At 39.8% G+C, this 20512-nt stretch overlaps 1 protein-coding gene across 1 annotated transcript in view; it reads right to left on the reverse strand.

The window, feature by feature from the left end:
- Positions 1–20512, reverse strand: part of LOC126184876 (methionine aminopeptidase 1D, mitochondrial) — a 136637-nt gene that overhangs the window by 74722 nt on the left and 41403 nt on the right. Inside the window, exon 4 of the mRNA XM_049927501.1 lies at positions 13293–13443. Within this exon, the coding sequence (XP_049783458.1) occupies positions 13293–13443 (151 nt within the window). The remainder of the gene's footprint in view (positions 1–13292; positions 13444–20512) is intronic.

The following is a 20512-nucleotide window of genomic DNA, read 5'->3' on the forward strand; positions in this document are numbered from 1 at the left end:
TCATGGCCAGAGACACCATTCACAAATGGATACATATTTATATCATTCATAACCCCCAAATATGTTTCTATTAGCCTACTGCTCCCATGTCCAATCCTCAGGTTGTAAGTGAAATGCAACAGGAGACCAGAAGGTTGGCCACACTGATGACTGTTTCACCCACACTTACATATATACTCTGCAAGCCACGGTACAGTGAATTCTATTTGAATATTGAATTCTATTTGAATATTGAATGAAGAAAAATTGTGATCTATATGCCCATTTATGTGCCCTAACCTCTTTTATCTTATTCTCTGTCTGATTCTCATGATCCCCATGTGAGATATATGATCATGGCAGCATAAGAGTCACACAATCTTCTTCAAATACAGCATCTCTAAATTAACCCAACCAAGGTTTGAGAATACTATGATATCTTTCTTCCAGGAACTCCCATTTAAGTTCTCTAAGAACTTGAGCTGTATCAATTTTTTATGGTCCTCGCAGTACATTTATGAATTCGTTCCCTATCTGGTTTCATCTCTACTTGATAAGGACTCTAAACACTGGAACAATACTCCAAAACAGTATTATATGTGATCTCCTTTACAGATGTATTGCATCTTCCCAGAAAACTTCCCACAAATCTAAGTCTTCACTTCATCTTCCATAAAACTGAATTTATGTGGATGTCTCATTTCATATCACTTCTTAGCATCACCCTTCAATACTTATATGATGTGACCCACTCAAGTTGTTCATGATTAATCTTGTAATTGAGTACTATTGGGTTCTTTCTCTTTGTTGTAGGAATTACTTGAATATTTGCCCACATTTAAAGAGAGCTGTCATCCATTACATGAAGAGAAATTTTTGGTCAACTCTTTCTGCATTTTCTTACTATTGTCCAACATTCCTATCTGATAAATTGTTAATGTATACTGAGAACACTACTGATTCTATTACACTTCCTTGGAACTTACCATATGTTACTTTCATTTCTACTGAACATTCACAACCTAGTTTAACATACTAGATTCTATTACTCATGCATTAATGAAGCCCAGCATATACTCATGAAGATACTCCAAATGATTGTATGTTGGTTGGTGTTTGATAATATGCTACAGTGTCAAATGGCTTTCATAAATTTAGGAAGATATAATACATCTGTCAATCTGCATTTATTGTCTCAAGATGATGTGAATGAATAAAGCAAGCTATGTTTCACACCAAGTCATTTTTTTTTCCTGAATACATGCTGATTATTTTAGAGAAGCTTTCGTTCCTCCATGAACATCATCATGTTTAAGCTTATAATAGGTTCTAGGATCCTGCAACAGACAGACATCAGCAATATTGGTCTGTAATTCTGTGCATTCTTTAGTATCTGTACAAGTGTGAAAATGCTACTTCACTACAATGTCAGCACAGATACTTCATGGGCCAGTGGTGGCTTGATGGTAGCTGGGGAACAGAAGCCCGTGAGAGGGAAATGAACTCACTGTATGATGTTGATCTACAGGAAGTAGAGAGTCCAAACCCATGCAGAGATGAGCACAGGAAGAACTGAGTGTGCAGCTGGTGGCATTAACATTACATTATAGTAAACTACATTACAGTAGTCATGTGCCATGGATTTTGCAGAGTGGGGTGCTGGGGATGTGGAAGGAAGTTACAAATGTGAATTTGTGGGCAGGGGAAGATCAGTTGTGGCATACGTTTTTCCTCCTACATGATCATCTCGACATTGTCCTGGGGGTTCTCATGCTCACTATGGAGAAGCAATACTTCCATGTGGTTGTTCCATCGGCATGGCATCCTTGCATGCTCCTGTTGCTGCATTCATCTCACGGGAATATGACTCATATGAAGGCATTGGCACAGTGCCATGCCTACTGGCATCTGGTGCATTCTTAGCATTCCTGAAGGGTGTGTGTATACAGAACCAGGCTGCACTGCTGTACCAGTTGTCTCTTTGGCTTGGCTGAAGAAATGTGCTCCAGTCATCCCAACTGGATCAATAAAATGATACGCCAGAAAAGCATGTCAGGAGCTGTGGTGGTCGCAACTGTGCATGCCATCAATGGAAAGTCTGAAAGGGTTTGCTGCAAGGCATCATCTAACATGAACACAAGAGCCTCTTGCCGATCGAACTCAGGACTGGGCTCCACTGGTAGCTGCGATAACATGTCAGCATTGGTATGCTAGGCAGATGAGTAGGAATGAATGTCGCAACAACAGTTACTGAGAAAGGGGACCTACAGCTGCAACAGGTTGGCTGTCCTACTACCCGGCAGCTTGGAATGAGGGACAAATAAGGAAACCAACAGCTTCTGGTTGGTGATGAGGAGGAACCTCACCCCACACAGGAAGATTTGGAACTTTTTAACCCTGAAAATAATAGCTAGTGCCTTCTTTTCCATATGTGAACAATTATGCTGTACAGCAGGAAGCACCTTTGATGCATAAATGATGGGCTGTTCGGTGCCATCCAGGTTCCAATAGGACAGGATGCTATACTGGGACACATCAACTTAGGCTAGGGTTAAGGGTTCACCCACTATAAAGGAAGCCAGGTAGGGAGCAAACCACAAATGCTGCTTGAGAGACTGTAAAGCCCATTGACAATCCACATACCAGACAAACTTAACACCCTACTGGCAAAGCCAGTTAAATACCTGGCTAATATGCATGGTTTGGGGAATGAACTGAGCATAAAACAAAATATTACCAAAAAAGGACTAGAGCTCCTTCAGTTTCTTGGGTGCTGGTATGTTAACAATGGCCTGGATGTGTTCATCTGTGGGGACAAGACCATCTTTACTAAGCACATGACCAAAAAAATACACTGTTGGGGAAAAATACTGTTATTCCACAGTTTGCAATGAAGGCAATTCTTTAGGAGGCATTGGAAAACTGACTGAGAACTTCACTAAACAACTCTGCCTGTAGTGGAATTGGATACCAACCTGCTACACATTGCATGCTGATGATCTGTTTAAAATAGCCGCAAAAGCACAAGACACCCTCAGGCTTCTGAGTCACCACCAAACGGGTGGTACAATGACTCAACAAAATAGAAGAAATGACACCCTGATCCTGCCAACGATGCTCCTCAGCCTTTATCTTGTCATGCATGGTGAAGGGAATGGGGTTGGGATGACAGAATTTGGGTACCATCAACAGCTTAACAGAAATGTACTGTGAAATTTCTGCTCAGCCCAAGGTATTTTCAAACAGCGGGCTGTAGGACCACAGTAAGAAGTCCAAATAGTGAAAAGATAGGGACTGAGACACTAAATGCACTTTCTCAATGATCTGGAAGCCAATAACAGAAAATGCATTGAGCCCAAGGATATTTTGTACCAACGGTGAATTGACCACTGACTAAATAAGCTGCTGTTCCAAATTCTTATAATGTGCAGAGATGGAGAATCTCCTTCACAAAGAAACGTGCTGTTTACTATAAAACACAACTTGACAGAGTGGCCACTGCAACTCTGGGCACCCCCAAGAACCTATACGTATCTAACTCAATTAGGCTGACCATCACTCCTGTGTCTGCCTGAAATTCGACTGCCCACCCATTCACTACCAATGTCAGCAAAATATGGTGGGACGACATGTACGGGACATTGGAGGCAGCCCCAAATTCCAGTGAAAGTGCTGGGGCACCCAATGACTGACTCACGGCCTGTTGAGTACCACAAACATTTGCCAAATGACCTATCCACCAGCATACCCCACAAATGGCCTTAACGTGTGGGCAGTCATTGCTGCTGGCTCACTCAACAAGTAGAAGGACCCAAAAAATGTCACTTACAGGAATTATGATGCTATGAGTGGGGCAAACCCACCAAGCTTAGCACAGGTCAGGACAGACAGCACTGCCAAGCCACTGCAGTTGAACTGTCAACAGCAACAACACACGGCAACTCGGCAGGAGGCAAGGCCACCTGGGGTATCCCTCAGGTCAACAGGGACTGGTAGGAATTTTACATAGGAGGATCAGGTAGTGATAGTGGGTGGAGCAGGGAACAGTCTTGACAGGGATGGGGAATATGATGTAGGTGGTGACCTGGTGAAGATAGCTACTCAAACTGGTGGCACTAATGTGCATTTCGTGCAACTGTTTCAGCATCATGATTGGCCTCATCTTAATGCAGTTGTTAGGTGCATTAACATGGGGATGGAGAGGGCGCTGATGGCAGAGAGCATAGGTCACATTTCAATGGTGCCAGTTGGGTCTATCAGCAGATCAGGTTTCACTAGTCATGGCCCAGATATGGGAAGGGGAGGCTGACAAAGCTTATAGGTGACAGTGTAGTGGGTGGTCGTGGTGGTGGTGCGATCACTCATGGAAATATTCCTGTAGTAGCTGGTATTACAGGTGAACCTTTTTTAGACCTTTTTCAGATGACAGGTAAACCAGCTTAAAGGAAGTCCTTCTAACTAAGGGCTCACCTTCAGAGGATACCATGTTTGCAAGCAGAGAAGGAATTAGAACATTTCATCACAATATAAGAGGTATTAGAAATAAAGTTGGTGAACTGCTTACAGATGTTGACTCTGAAATTATCGGTATCTTGGTGCACCACTTAAATAATTTGACAATTCAGAGGCTGCCTTTACCAGGATACAGATTAGTTGGCTCTTTTTCAAGGAGTTCCTTGTGAGATGGGGAGTGGCTATGTACATAAAAAACAGTATTCCATTTTAGTCCAAAGACCTAACATGGCACTGCACTGAACTGAACAGATACTTGAATGTTGTGCAGGGGCAGTTGCATTTAGTGAAACTAGACTTCTAATTGTTGTTCTTTATAGGTCCCCTAACTCTGACTTCAGAGTATTTCTGCACAAGCTAGAGAGGGCAGGGGAGCATGGGAGCAGATACACATACAGTACTTAATAATCATTTACTGTGCATTGCTGGTGAATTAAATAAAAATTTAGCTTCTACAGGCAATTATGTAACTCTCTTGGCAAATGCCTTTCCAAGACTGATGTCTGAAATACTCCTCAGTGATACAGACAAGGGAGAGATTGAGTCAATAATTAAATCACTGAAGACTAAGGATTCTCATGGTTATGATGGAGTGCCTAGCAGAATATTAAAGTACTATGCTGCACATGTTAGCACTGTATTTAGCCATATTTGTAATCTTTCCTTTAGGAAAGGTCAGCTTCCTGAATGATTAAAGTACTCAATAGTAAAGCTACTTTATAAAAAGGGAGAAATGGATAATGTAGACAATTTTAGACCTATTTCTATGTCGCCAGAGTTTGCTAAAGTTATTGAAATGGCTGTGTATGTAAGGATAATTGATTATTTTATATCACAGAATTTGCTATCAAATGTATAGTTCGGATTTAGAAGCCGTTTAACAACTGAAAATGCTATATTTTCTCTCTATGAGGTCCTGGATGGGTTAAACAAAAGGTTTCAAATGCTAGGCATATTTTTTGATTTAACTAAGGCATTTGATTGTGTTGATCACAAAATATTGCTCCAGAAGTTGGACCATTACAGAATATGGGGAGCAGCTCACAATTGGTTCACCTCTTACTTTAGCAACAGACAGCAAAAGGTCATTATTCACAATGTTAAGAATGGCTATGATGTAGGGTCTAAGTAGGGTACGGTCAAGTGGGGAGTGCCCCAGGGATCAGTGTTGGGGCCACTCCTGTTCCTTATTTATATAAATGATATGCCCTCTAGTATTATGGGTAATTCTAAAATATTTCTGTTTGCTGATGACACTAGCTTGGTAGTAAAGGATGTTGTGTGCAACACTGGCTCGATTTCAAATAGTGCATTTCATGACCTAAGTTCAACACTCGTAGAAAATAAACTAATGCTAAATCACAGTAAGACTCGGTTTTCACAGTTTCTAACACACAATTCTACAAAACCTTACGTTTTAATTTCACAGAATGGGCATATGATTAGTGAAACTGAACAGTTCAAATTTCTAGGTGTTCAGATAGATAGTAAATTATCACGGAAAGCCCGTGTTCAGGATCTTGTTCAAAGACTTATGCTGCCATTTTTGCTATTCAAATGGTATCTGAAGTGAGTGATCAATCAATACAAAAATTAATCTACTTTGCTGGTTTTCATTCGCTTATGTCATATGGTATTATATTCTGGGGTAGCTCTTCCCTTTCTGAAAGGATATTTTTGGCTCAGAAATGGGCGGTTCGGGCAATAAGTGGTGTAATTCCATGAACCTCTTGTTGACCTCTGCTCATGAGTGGGTATTTCAACATTGGCCTCTCAATATATTTATTCCTTACTGTCATTTCTTGTTAACAATATTAGCTTATTCCCAAGAATAAGCAGCTTTCAATCAGTTAATACTCAGCAGAAATCCAACCTACATTTGGATTGGACTTCCTTAACTCTTGTGCAGAAAGATGTGCAGTATACTGCTGCAGCCATTTTCAATAAGCTACCACAAGAATTCAAAAATCTTAGCAGTAATCGAAACTGAAGAGTTTCTTCATGGGTCATTCCTTCTATTCTGTCGAGGAGTCCCTTGAAAAAGTAAGCTGATTCCTGTTGTATTGTTGATTGCATTTACTTAAACTTATGGACTGATCTTTTTCGGGTTCATAAACATTTTATTTCATTTGTTACTTCTTTTCTGTTCTAATTTCATGTAATGACACGCTCCATGACCTTGGAGATTTGCCCCTCAATTTGGTCCTATGGAACTTGACATGTAAATAAATAATAAATAAAACATGTGCACACAATTGCATGGCCCATGAATTATCAGAAAAAACATCCCTTGCCACTACCACAAGCTCAGATGATTCTTTTGTTTGGGCAATGTCAGCTAATGAAGGGTCGATCTATGTCAAAACCCTAATCTGAACCTCATGCTCAGGAGTTTACCTAGCAATCACGTCCTGAATTGGCGAGTGTGCATACTTGGGGCTCTCAAAATGACAGTTGCATGAGAAGCACTAATAACTGGTGAGTCAGGCTGCATACGACTGCCCAAGACACTTGTGGTGCTGGTTAAACTGAAACCATGCCACCACCACGTGGGTTTGATGTCTAAAATATGTTTAAGCAACCAACCAAGCTCATCAAAGTAAAGTTTCTCAGATTTAGTGGAGGGTTTCCAATTTTGGAGACCTTCATATAAACCTGTCCTTATAAGGCAGCCTTATCAAGTGGATTGACACTGCACCTTACCTGGCAGTGCAGCAAGAACTGGCACCTGTAATACCCACACCTTTCTGTCAACTCTTCAAAACTAGAAAATGGCATTGCAAATGGCAGAAGGAGGCTCAGAAAATGGAACAGCGGGTGCCTGGTCTCCCAACGATACAGCAGGTCTGCATTTTGGGATATCAGTGCCTGCATCTGCTCCCATTGCTGCTGCTGCTGCTCTTTCTGCAGGCACAACTGTTCCTGCTAGAATTGTTGAAATGTCAAGTCCATGACAGGCCAAGTGAATATGAGGAAATGGGGAAAGAAAATATAGGGGTGTTGCATGCATAAGAATATCTTTCGTCACCACGTTAGTATCCGCACAGGTATGACATCACTGCTCCACTACACATCCAGCACGGATACTTCACAGGCCAATGGCTGCTCAATGATAACCAGGGAAAAGAAACCTGTGAGAACAAAATGAGTCTGAAGCCATGCAGGCACACCTGCAACAGCCCATACGCATGTCACATGTCCCCTCCGTAGAAAGTTTCTGCACTATTCCGCTGTGTTACCGACACCAGCTCATCTACCTCCACTGTGAGGTCTGCTGATGGTGATACTAAACATCTAATATTCTACCCTTTTGTGAGCGAGATAGGAGTGTGAATTGGAGCCTCGTCATCTCAGAACATAACTTCCTGATTAACCAAAATCATTTGTAACATGGAGCACATGTGATCATCTCACCTGTCCATAAAATCCTTTGTTTTAATTTATTCCTCGAGAGTAATTGCAGGACGAATCTAATAGTGTGATAATGCATCACCATATAACCACCTCCCTCTACAACTGTAGGAAATAGTTTCTTTGGATATACCGGGTGATCAAAAAGTCAGTATAAATTTGAAAACTGAATAAATCACGAAATAATGTAGATAGAGAGGTACACATGCTTGGAATGACATGGGGTTTTATTAGAACCAAAAAAAAAAAAAAATACAAAAGTTCAAAATATGTCCGACAGATGGCGCTTCATCTGATCAGAATAGCAATAATTAGCATAACAAAGTAAGACAAAGCAAAGATGATGTTCTTTACAGGAAATGCTCAATAAGTCCACCATCATTCCTCGACAATAGCTGTAGTCAAGGAATAATGCTGTGAACAGCACTGTAAAGCATACCCAGAGTTATGGTGAGACATTGGTGTCGGATATCGTCTTTCAGCATCCCTAGAGATGTCGGTCGATCACGATACACTTGCAACTTCAGGTAAACCCAAAGCCAATAATCGCACGGACTGAGGTCTGGTATTTTTCTTATTTGTCACTTCTTCTTCCGTGTGTTTTTGCTTTTGGAAGCTTTAATTGTCGAGTGCTAGTAATAGTGTTCCATAGATTTCGTGTATGTTTTGAATACAGTCAGAGCGAGTCCCTTTAGTCAGCCATACTGCCAGTTGTGCTAGTGTTTGTTTTGAATATAGTCCAGAGACAGGTAGTGCTATTTTCATTGTTTTCTACAAGAAGTGTCTAGAAACCACAGTTTAGTCAACTATCAGCTGCCTTTAGTGAATTAGCAGTCTAGTTAAAAGTTGATTAACTCTCTACAGTGAATTGACTTCTTAGGATGGATAGGATGTGTGACTGCTGTGTACGGACACAGGAGGAGCTGGCCACTGTTCACGAACAGTTGAACGTGTTGATGGCCGTGGTCAGCCGTCTTCAGGCTGCTGCCTCGGAGTGTAGCGGCAGTGGGGAGTCTGGTGCATTGCATGGTACACCCCAGGTGTTACATGCTTCACCCACTGTCCCTGCTGTCGAGACATCTTCGCGGGTACCGGGCACGGTTGGGCCACCCTCTCCCCAAGGGGAGTGGGGGGTTCAGCGGCATTCGTGGAGCACGAGGCAGAGGGTCAATGTGGAGGGTGGCCATGCGACATCGCCCACTCTGCCTGTGAGTGGACATGTGGCTGCTCCTTCAGTAAGGTCTGAGCAAGCACACGGGGGAAGGGGTTTATTAGTGATTGGGAGCTCCAACGTTAGGCGGGTGATGGAGCCCCTTAGGGAAATATTGGAAAGGTCGGGGAAGAAGGCCAGGGTTCACTCTGTCTGCTTGCCGGGGGGTCTCATCCGAGATGTGGAGGAGGCCCTGCTGGCGGTGATAGAGAGCACTGGGCGCACCCGACTGCGAATTGTTGCTCATTTCGGCACCAATGACTCCTGCCGTCTGGGTTCAGAGGTCATCCTCAGTTCGTACAGGCGGTTGGCGAAGTTGGTGAAGGCAGAAAGCCTCGCTCGCAGGGTGGAATCTGAGCTAACTATTTGTAGTATCGTGGAGTACGTGTGGAGTGCACATGTGGGTTTTTTAGGTTAGAGAATTCCCTCCCTAGGCCCGCCAAGATGCCCCCGGAGACGCGGCAATGTAGGAGTAGGCAAAATGCAACAGGGAATAACAATATTAATGTGGTAATAGTAAACTGTAGGAGCGTCTATAGAAAGGTCCCAGAACTGCTCTCATTAATAAACGGTCACAATGCTCACATAGTACTAGGGACAGAAAGTTGGCTGAAACCAGATGTAAACAGTAATGAAATCCTAAACTCAGATTGGAATGTATACCACAGAGAGAGGCTGGACAGTGAAGGGGGAGGCGACTTTATAGCAATAAGAAGTGCAATAGTATCGAAGGAAATTGACGGAGATACGAATTGTGAAATAATTTGGGTGAAGGTCACAGTTAAAGCAGGCTCAGACATGGTAATTGAATGTCTCTATAGGCCACCCTGGCTCAGCAGCTGTTGTGGCTGAGCACCTGAAGGATAATTTGGGTGGAGATTTTAATTTGCCGGATATAGACTGGGAGACTCAAATGTTCACAACAGGTGGCAGGGACAAAGAATCCAGTGAAATTTTTTTAAGTGCTTTATCTGAAAACTACTTTGAGCAGTTACACAGAGAACCAACTCGTGGCGATAACATATTAGACTTTGTGGTGACAAACAGACCTGAACTATTTGAAACAGTTAAGGCAGAACAGGGAATCAGTGATCATAAAGCGGTTACTGCATCGATGATTTCAGCCATAAATAGAAATATTAAAAAAGGTATGAAGATTTTTCTGTTTAGCAAAAGTGACAAAAAACAGATTTCAGAGTACTTGACAGCTCAACACAAAAGTTTGTTCTCAAGTACACATAGTGTTGAGGATCAGTGGACAAAGTTCAAAACCATCATACAGTATGCATTAGATGAGTATGTGCCAAGCAAGATCGTAAGAGACGGAAAAGAGCCACAGTGGTACAACAGCCGAGTTAGAAAACGTGCGGAAGCAAAGGGAACTTCACAGCAAACATAAACATAGCCAAAGCCTTGCAGACAAACAAAAATTACACGAAGCGAAATGTAGTGCGAGGAGGGCTATGCGAGAGACGTTCAACGAATTCGAAAGTAAAGTTCTATGTACTGACTTGGCAGAAAATTCCAAGAAATATTGGTCTTATGTCAAAGCGGTAGGTGGATCAAAACAAAATGTCCAGACACTCTGTGACCAAAATGGTACTGAAACAGAGGATGACAGACTATAGGCCGAAATACTAAATGTCTTTTTCCAAAGCTGTTTCACAGAGGAAGACTGCACTGTAGTTCCTTCTCTAGATTGTTGCACAGATGACAAAATGGTAGATATCGAAATAGATGACAGAGGGATAGAGAAACAATTAAAATCTCTCAAAAGAGGAAAGGACGCTGGACCTGATGGGATACCAGTTCGATTTTACACAGAGTACGTGAAGGAACTTGCCCCCCTTCTTGCAGCGGTGTACCATAGGTCTGTAGAAGAGCTTAGCGTTCTAAAGGATTGGAAAAGGGAACAGGTCATCCCCGTTTTCAAGAAGGGACGTCGAACAGATGTGCAAAACTGTAGACCTATATCTCTAACGCCGATCAGTTGTAGAATTTTGGAACACGTATTATGTTCAAGTATAATGAATTTTCTGGAGACTAGAAATCTACTCTGTAGGAATCAGCATGGGTTTTCAAAAAGACGATCGTGTGAAACCCAGCTCGCACCATTCGTCCACGAGACTCAGAGGGCCATAGACAGGGGTTCCCCAGTAGATGTCGTGTTTCTTGACTTCCACAAGGCTTTCGATACAGTTCCCCGCAGTCGTTTAATGAACAAAGTAAGAGCATATCGACTATCAGACCAGTTGTGTGATTGGATTGAAGAGTTCCTAGATAACAGAACGCAGCATGTCATTCTCAATGAAGAGAAGTCTTCCAAAGTAAGAGTGATTTCAGGTGTGCCGCTGGGGAGTGTCGTAGGACTGTTGCTATTCACAATATACATAAATGACCTTGTGGATGACATCGGAAGTTCACTGAGGCTTTTTGTGGATGATGCTGTGGTATATCGAGAGGTTGTAACAATGGAAAAATGTACTGAAATGCAGGAGGATCTGCAGCGAATTGATGAATGGTGCAGGGAATGGCAATTGAATCTCAATGTAGACAAGTGTAATGTGCTGCGAATGCATAGAAAGAAAGATCACTTATCATTTAGCTACAATATAGCAGGTCAGCAACTGAAATCAGTTAATTCCATAAATTATCTGGGAGTACGCATTAGGAGTGATTTAAAATGGAATGATCATATAAAGTTGATCATCGGTAAAGCAGATGCCAGACTGAGATTCATTGGAAGAATCCTAAGGAAATGCAGTCTGAAAACAAAGGAAGTAGGTTACAGTACGCTTGTTCACCCACTGCTTGAATACTGCTCAGCAGTGTGGGATCCATACCAGATAGGGTTGATAGAAGAGATTGAGAGGATCCAATGGAAAGCAGCGCGCTTTGTTACAGGATCATTTAGTAATCGCGAAAGCATTACGGAGATGATGGATAAACTCCAGTGGAAGACTCTGCAGGAGAGACGCTCAGTAGCTCGGTATGGGCTTTTGTTGAAGTTTCGAGAACATACGTTCACCGAGGAGTCAAGCAGTATATTGCTCCCTCCTACGTATATCTTGCGAAGAGACCATGAGGATAAAATCAGAGAGATTAGAGCCCACACAGAGGCATACTGACAATCCTTCTTTCCACGAACAATACAAGACTGGAATAGAAGGGAGAACCGATAGAGGTACTCAAGGTACCCTCCGCCACACACCGTCAGGTGGCTTGCGGAGTATGGATGTAGATGTAGATGTAGACCTGGGAGGCCAAGCATGACGAAAGTGGCAGCTGAGCACATGATCATCAGCAAACAACGTGCACAAGAGATCTTTCACGCGTCTAGCAATATGGGGTGGAGCGACATCCTGCATAAACATCGTACGTTCCAGCAGGTGTTTATCAGCCAGGCTGGGGATGATGCAATTCTGTAACATACCGGCGTACCTCTCACCCGTCAAGGTAGCAGTCACTGACGTTTTGCTGTTCAGCGCCATGTGTCTGACTTTTGTGAACTTTTTTTTTTTTTTTATGATAAAACCCCATGTCATTCCAAGCATGTGTGTCAATTTTTACCTCTCTATCTACATTATTCTGTGGTGTTTATTAAGTTTTCAAATTTATACTGACTTTTTGATTACCCGGTACATAAATAAAATCAATTGATGGAAATAAGGTTCACAATGACACATCACGTGACATTACTGTCAACCTATCATTGCTGGTCCATATTACATGATCCCAACACCTTCTGCATTGTATTAAGGTGTTACTGGTGATGATTAGACGTTTGGAAACTGCAACATGATTTCAGATGTGCAGTTGGTGTCAGACTGTGGTTGAAGAGATGGTGTGTTCAACCTAACGACTAAATTTTGACAATGCTTGAGTCATTTGAAGACTGTGTTTCTTTATATTTTTTTCATATAATTAGCAGTTATGGTCACTGACTAATTGCATTTACCCACAGCCACTCTGCTTAAGATTTGACTCGAAGGGTTTATACTCAAATGCTTCAGACACTGAATGAACTTTTTGGGTGGCAAATTACAGTAATTTCACTGAGCTCTTCTGCACTTTATACAACAAAATTTCTTTCAGAAATGTTCCATAGTTTACAAAAGATTACCAATAAATGCTTTTATAGGTTTTAAGCATTGACTGTAGACAACAATGTATGACTCACCGATTGCTGAAAATCTTTCACCTGGTCCACAGGCACCGATTCCTTTCAATAAGCAATTTTTTGCCCCCTCGACTAAATGTATTCCATCTTCATCTACATTTCCCACTAGGAATGTTGCAGAACAATCACCATGATAGCCTCCAAGAAAGACCTGAAATAGTAAATCATTTTCATTGATCATTATAAAATCTGAATGATAATGTTTGATGATATGATGAAAAGTGTGTGTCTTCCTTAATAAGCACATTCTTTGGTTATCTAACAGATTATGAGTATCAGTTGCATGTAAAGGATTTATGGACACATTAAAACTAAGAAACACAGTACTTATTTACAAGAGCATAGTGTAACATGTTATTTGTGCAATATTGTTTTGTCTGTTGGATAACTGCACGTTTCCATGTGTCAGATGAAAACTGGAAGGAAATGAGTAACTCAGGCAAAACATGAAGCAATTGACACAAAGGTTAAATATGATTTTAGAAACGTTATGCTGGAATTTGCTTGTCTTACAAGCAAAACTGCACATTTGAGTTGAGATTGACAGTACGCCGTGTGGGTGAAGAATGCTGCTGTATTCAGCTTGGTAGAATGCCATTAGAGCATGATTTATGGAACAAACTATGATCAAGGAGGATTTGCAGATTGGGGGGTGGGGATGGGATGGGGTGGGGGTGAAGGGTGGGGTGTTGGAAGGAGATGACACCTGCCACCTCAGCTGAAGGACACATATCTGCATAATGAAAACAACCGTGTGCTGTACTGCCACTTGCACACTCAACAGCCAAGATATTGCCTGCTACTGTAGCTTGTTCTAAGCCTTCTGCTGGAAATGGAAGTAACTGTTGGCTTTGGCACCGAAGATGCCAAAATTTTTGTCAGCTGAGTTTATATTTGACAATGGAGTGTTACAGGCCATGAAGTCTTAGAGCACTTCATTTCTTTCACACATCATTTATTACTCAGGAATATATCCATATTTTATTACAATAAAGTAGTATGGAATTCACCATCTATGATATACAATATTCAGGATAATAAACATGTTTATGAAATTCTCCATTATTTTTTTGAGTGTATGTAACATTCTGAACTCCTTGGTTTAGCTTTGAATCATGTGGTTCTGGCATCTCATAGAGTAAATAGATATAGAAGTTAGTTACTGAAATGTTTTAGGCAAAATATCTGAAGTACTGATGTTCCAGATGTGTGCCCAAAAAATTATATAATAATATTGCAACTGATGGGAATACTTCAAGTAACATATGTTTATGTATGTCATTCCCCAATCAATGTTTCATGTCTACATTAAAATTACACTGCTTACTGCACTGTGCTATAAGTCAATTTCAATACTAACATGCTGAGAGCAATGCAGTAACAGAACTTTTAGGACATTGTCTTGAGTAAACTGTGTGTTCATCCCTTTTGCATTGTGTCATAAAAATGAAACTATTAATGTAAGATATCTAAAACTGAAACTGTTGACCTGCTTACTAAAGAAAATTCACTTAAGTATTAAAAAACTGTGTGCAATAAACACAATACTGAAACCTAACATCTACCACTAACAAGTTGGGAACCTTCAAAATCTCATGTTATTCACAACCATGATAACTTGATTCTTACACAGGAAACAATGAAAACTACATCTACATTCTCTGGATCACTATCAAGTATGTAACAGAGGGCCCTTTAAACCATAACATTTATTAAGATTTCTTCCTGCTCAATTCACTTATGAAATGTGGAAATAATGATTGCTTAATTGTCTCCTTGGGAACTGTCAATAGTCCAATTACATTTTCCTGGTCTCTGCAGAAGGTACATGTAAGAGGCTGAATGAAATTAATACAGTACATCCCACAAATTGATTACTGGAAATTCTATAGCAGATTTTAGTGAGCTATGTGGCCTACTATTTTTCTGGTTGTCTGCCAATTAAGATTTTTGCAGATTTTCTGTTAACTCGTCAAGTGAACAAGTCTGTTCTTCTTTTTAGAGCTCCATACCTTAATCAGTAAAAATGGAACCTTTATAGGATCACTTTGCTAGACATCTGTCTGTCCGTCTGTGAAAACCCCTTTTTCTCAGGAACAGGTACAGGTGTTAAGTTGAGATTTATGTTACATACTAAGGTTTATGGTCCCTTAGTGGGGTAAAAAGTTTAAGCTTCTCAGTTAGCACACTCAAGAGGGCTGTTTATGTCATATATTTTTATACTCACAAACTTGCTCATTAAAATCTATGGATTAGATTAGACAGAATTACGTCTAGAGAAAAAATTAAGTTTGTACAGAACCCTCAGAGTCAAGTCGTACAAACACTTTGTGGCTTTCTCACCTTACTTTTGTATATGCTTTCTGTTAATCTGACAGCATATGGTTCTGATGTACTTGAATTTAAAGAAGCTGCACACAAGTCTTTTAAACAACTATCATGGGCAAACTACAGTTTACCAATACCCTACAAATTAACCACTTTTTCTATTTTGTTTTACCCACAACTGAGCCTGTGTGATTGTCTCACTTCTGTCACCACACACTTTTACTCCCAGATACTTTTATGAGATGACAAATTAATTGCATAATCACAGGCTACTACATTTTTTTATATTTATTGAAGTTTATAGCTTTAAAGTTCACTACATTGAAAGCTATTGTCAGTGTTAGCACCAGACTCGTAAGTAGTGACAGTGTAAATGAATAGTATCACAATTTTCATGTGGTGATACTTTCACAATCCTGTTACCTGTTAACAGTCAGTTATTGTACTATTACCCGTTAAAAGTCAGTTATTGCAACAAATATTATTCACTAACATTTAATACATGAAATGAACTTCTTGGGGCACATACAAAATTATTTTTCTGTGTCATTATGATCCTCTATCCAATGCTTTCTACAGCTCAAGAAAAGATTTATCCAGTTGTAAATCGAATTATAAATCCTGTACATATATGTTCTTTTTCAGTATGTATCAGCACTGAACAAAACTGAAAGCTTTTGAAAGTCCAGAAATACTGCTTCATCAGATGAGCTCTATATATGACACTTAAGATTTCTTTTGTGGAGAATGTTATTTTGTTTTTGTGTGACCCATTGGTATAAGAGTTCATGCTGTAATCCATAAAAGTCATTATGTTTGAATTCAAAATAAGATGAACAGAGAGCCTTCAATACACCAACAAGGTGAAAATTTCTCAGCCTAGTACAGAATATCATTAATATTGGTGAAATTTGATTTCTTATATTGGTATACGATGCACAATAACTGTCAGCTTGATCTGTGGTATAGTTTTGTTTATATGACTTTTTAAAATTGTCATTTTACATGTATTTTAATCCAATGGATGATGGAGTACAATGGCTTTATAAAATTGTTTGTTTTGTTTTACTTATCATCAAAGGGCTTTCATATAAGTTCATGACTGCTCACAAGCAGTCAGCTCTTTCATTTCCAACAGTTAAGATAAATTATGGGTAGCAGAGTTAAAATATGTCCAAATTCTCTTAAAGATGATTCATGAGGGAAGAGGTCCCAAGAAAGCAACCACATATGAAAATACCAACAAAAAGGAAAAATTATTTTAGAGCATTGGTGACTATAAGCACCTGTAATAGTTGATGCTTTGGCTTATTAGAAGGACTGTTGTAGTGCTTTCTGTATGATGTGCACTGTATTTGTTGGATGCTGACCAAAAGAAAATGCAGAAATTAATTTTTCAGCAATCTGTGGACTGACCGAAAGAGAATACAACTCTTTTAAAAAAACTGAGTTGTTACTGTGGAAAATGCACACCTTCAAGACTTCAGACAGGTAGACCGTAAGACACATAACCTAAAAATTGAAGCTTGGCAAATTTGCATTTCTGAGGTACTAGGTTAAGAGTAGTTACTCGGTCACCTGATGATGTTTTTTGCTGACATAATTTTTCAATGACAGAGGGGCTGCAGCAATTTTTAAAGTGACATATTTAAGGGTTTCCAATTCCATTGTAATGGATTCTGCACTAAGAGGACAGTGATACAGTGTATCATAGATATAAAGTAACTCACCTTGTGTTTATAAGGATGACATGACATTGCATGTGTAGCTCACTTGGCTACAGAAGGCTTACAGTAAATGTCAAATATGATGACATTACCAGCAAGTAAAGTTGCAGATTGTGAGGAAGTTGTGAATACCTTTATTATTAATAACTTCATGTTCAAAGTTCATTTCACTATGCAGGCTGTTAAATTTTTCTATCAGAAGCTTGTTAGATTCTTCAGTGTCAAAAACAATTATTACGTCATCCACAAAGCACCTATAAAAGTGAATTTTATTTGAAGTAGTGAAGGCCAGGGAAAAAAATTACATTCCAAGTAATTCACAAATATACCAGCAAAATGCCTACCATTAAACCCAGGATTGTTGGCCATGTCTAATTGTCATTTACTGTAAGCCTTCTACAAGTAACACAGTTATACATGCCATGTCATGTCATTCTCATAAGTTATTTTACACCTATGATATATTGTACCCTAAAATTCCTCTTAGTGTAGAATCCATTACAAAAGAATTGGAAAACCTTAAATCTGTCACTTTTAATAATGGCAACAGCCCCTCCACCACTGAGAATTTATATACGCAAAAAACATCAACATTTGACCGATGAACTACTCTTAGCCTGGTGCCTCAGAACTGCAAATTTGCCAAGTTCCCATTTATAGGTAACGAGTCTTATAGTCTAGCTAAACTTTTTCTGGGTCAAAATGTAAGAATAGTATATACCAGATGTAACAAAATCCAGTATCAATATATTCATAATGGGCATCTCTGGAAAGATTAATAAGCTGCCTCTGGTGTATATAAACTTAAGTGCTGGGAATGTCAATCAGTTTACACTGCACAGGAACATCTCCTCACCACAAAGGGGCAGGTTAAACCTAATTTTGCCTTTGCACAACATCTCAAATCCAGGAAAGCAATGGTTTTATATTATGCTCCCAAAGGGAAGAGACTCGACCTTCTTGAAGAGATTGCAATTGTTAACATTTGTACCTCAAGAAGGACATGTTCCTCAGTGATCAGTTGACAAGAGAAATCAAGTCTTCTATGATCCCCTGTTCCACATTTTTAAATGTGTCATTTTTAAAGAATATATCATCCCATTCTTTACAACCAAGGTCACTGTCATTTATGATATATAATTTATTGTACCTTATTACTATTTTCATTGTTTGATTTTAGCTTTATAATTATTGTCAGTCTTTTCATTTATTACTGTTTTTACAAATGTTACTTTTATTGTATTGTGCTTGCACATATGAGCATTTCTGTTGATGCCTGTACACACAGCTTTTGATCTTATACAACCTGAACTACATATGCTTTCATTTTTATTCTAATATGGTTTACATTCAAGTATTATTCTGTTCATTATTATTTTATGATTTTGTCTGCTATTGCACTGCACCCTCCACTTTCAATGCTTCTAGTGCCTGTCATTACTACTACCCCAGTACCTCCTATCACTCACTCTTTGTGTATGTGGAAAGGCCTCCGGCGCCATTTTGATCCACTGCCATGTTTACAGCTTGTTCTGCACTGTTACGACTGTTGTCACCAATGCTCATGAGGTAACTTGGTCTCTTATTTTCTCCTTCTGTTCCTTACCACTCCCTGTTCCCAGCATTTTTCTTCAGTCTGTTTTTATGGTCTGTTCTTCAGTTTATTCAGTTTGATATCGTATATATAATTGATGTATGCCTCTTGGTTGTAACTTTAAATTTTTTTATGTGAGTTATCATACTTATATCGCTATGCCATATCATTTGGCCTGTTTTCTCATTCTCACTTTGCTGTTGTAGAAGTCTTAGGATACAGCCACGTTGGGTTAATTGTAATGTCATCCCCCCTTTATATTTCTAGAAAACCTGATGATGTCCTACCTGGGTGAAACATGTTATTCTTGAGTTAATAAAGAACACTGTGCAGTCTACAACTGTTTTTAATATCAGACATAAATTTGTGCCAGTCCAATGAAGATGTCATGGCAGCCATAACCAACTATTCTCCAATCTTTCCAGAATCTGCCTTTCAGGGATGGAATGTACTAATGGGAGAAACATTGGTCACAGTGCATCAATGTTAAAGAGAACCATAATAAAAAATAAGTGCAATTTTTTACTTATAAAACACTATCAAATTTGAAACTTTTCACCTTACGCTCATAAACTTAGCAAAACATCACTCAACACTGATCAGTTTATTAGGCTGATACCCCAAGAAGAATTCATCAATTACATTTGCCAAGAAAGCCTACATTCATATTTCCTCAAAACATTTCAGTCCAAACTACACTTTTTTTTTTTATTAGTTTATGAATGGACCTTCTCTACTGCTACGAATAACCCTTTTCTAACCTAGTTTAGTTTATCTTTATGGTAAACCCTAAATTTCATTGTGAATGTAACATTACTATAAATTTCTGCTCTTCCCTAGTCTTTGGAACCATGATGCATGGCTTTCCAGAAGGTCAGACTCTGGCATTTTTGTGAATGTTTTGCCGGCCGCGGTGGTCTCGCGGTTAAGGTGCTCAGTCCGGAACCGCGCGACTGCTACGGTCGCAGGTTCGAGTCCTGCCTCGGGCATGGATGTGTGTGATGTCCTTAGGTTAGTTAGGTTTAAGTAGTTCTAAGTTCTAGGGGACTGATGACCACAGATGTTAAGTCCCATAGTGCTCAGAGCCATTTGAACCATTTGTGAATGTTTGTACAGTTTATCGTTCATAGCGAACTATTTTTATCAGCTGTGAACATGTGGTCAGGTCTAGTAAGTTTACACTGCTTGAAAAAAATGCAACACTGTCAAGGACAAGGTTATTTTATTAATAAGTGAGGTGACGGGTAGTTCATCATTCAGACCACATGAAACACACATGCCACAGTAAAGGGTGCCCAAATAGTCATATCAATACACTGCACACCCCTCTCTGTTGTACACACAGGTGTATGTATATTCTTGCATGCAACTGATCATAAAGGTGTTAAAATATATCATCTCAAGCATATTGCACCTTTTGTTGCTATTCAGAAATGGCTTTTGCAGGTCATGGAGGATTAGTAAGTTCCCACTTCATCATGTCCCATATATGTTCAAGTGTCAAGAGATCTGGTGATTTTGTTGAACAAGGCAATTGTTGTACACCACAAAGAGCACTTCGTGTTGGCAGC

Source organism: Schistocerca cancellata, chromosome 4, assembly GCF_023864275.1.
Source record: "Schistocerca cancellata isolate TAMUIC-IGC-003103 chromosome 4, iqSchCanc2.1, whole genome shotgun sequence".
In the NCBI taxonomy this organism is placed as follows: domain Eukaryota; kingdom Metazoa; phylum Arthropoda; class Insecta; order Orthoptera; family Acrididae; genus Schistocerca; species Schistocerca cancellata.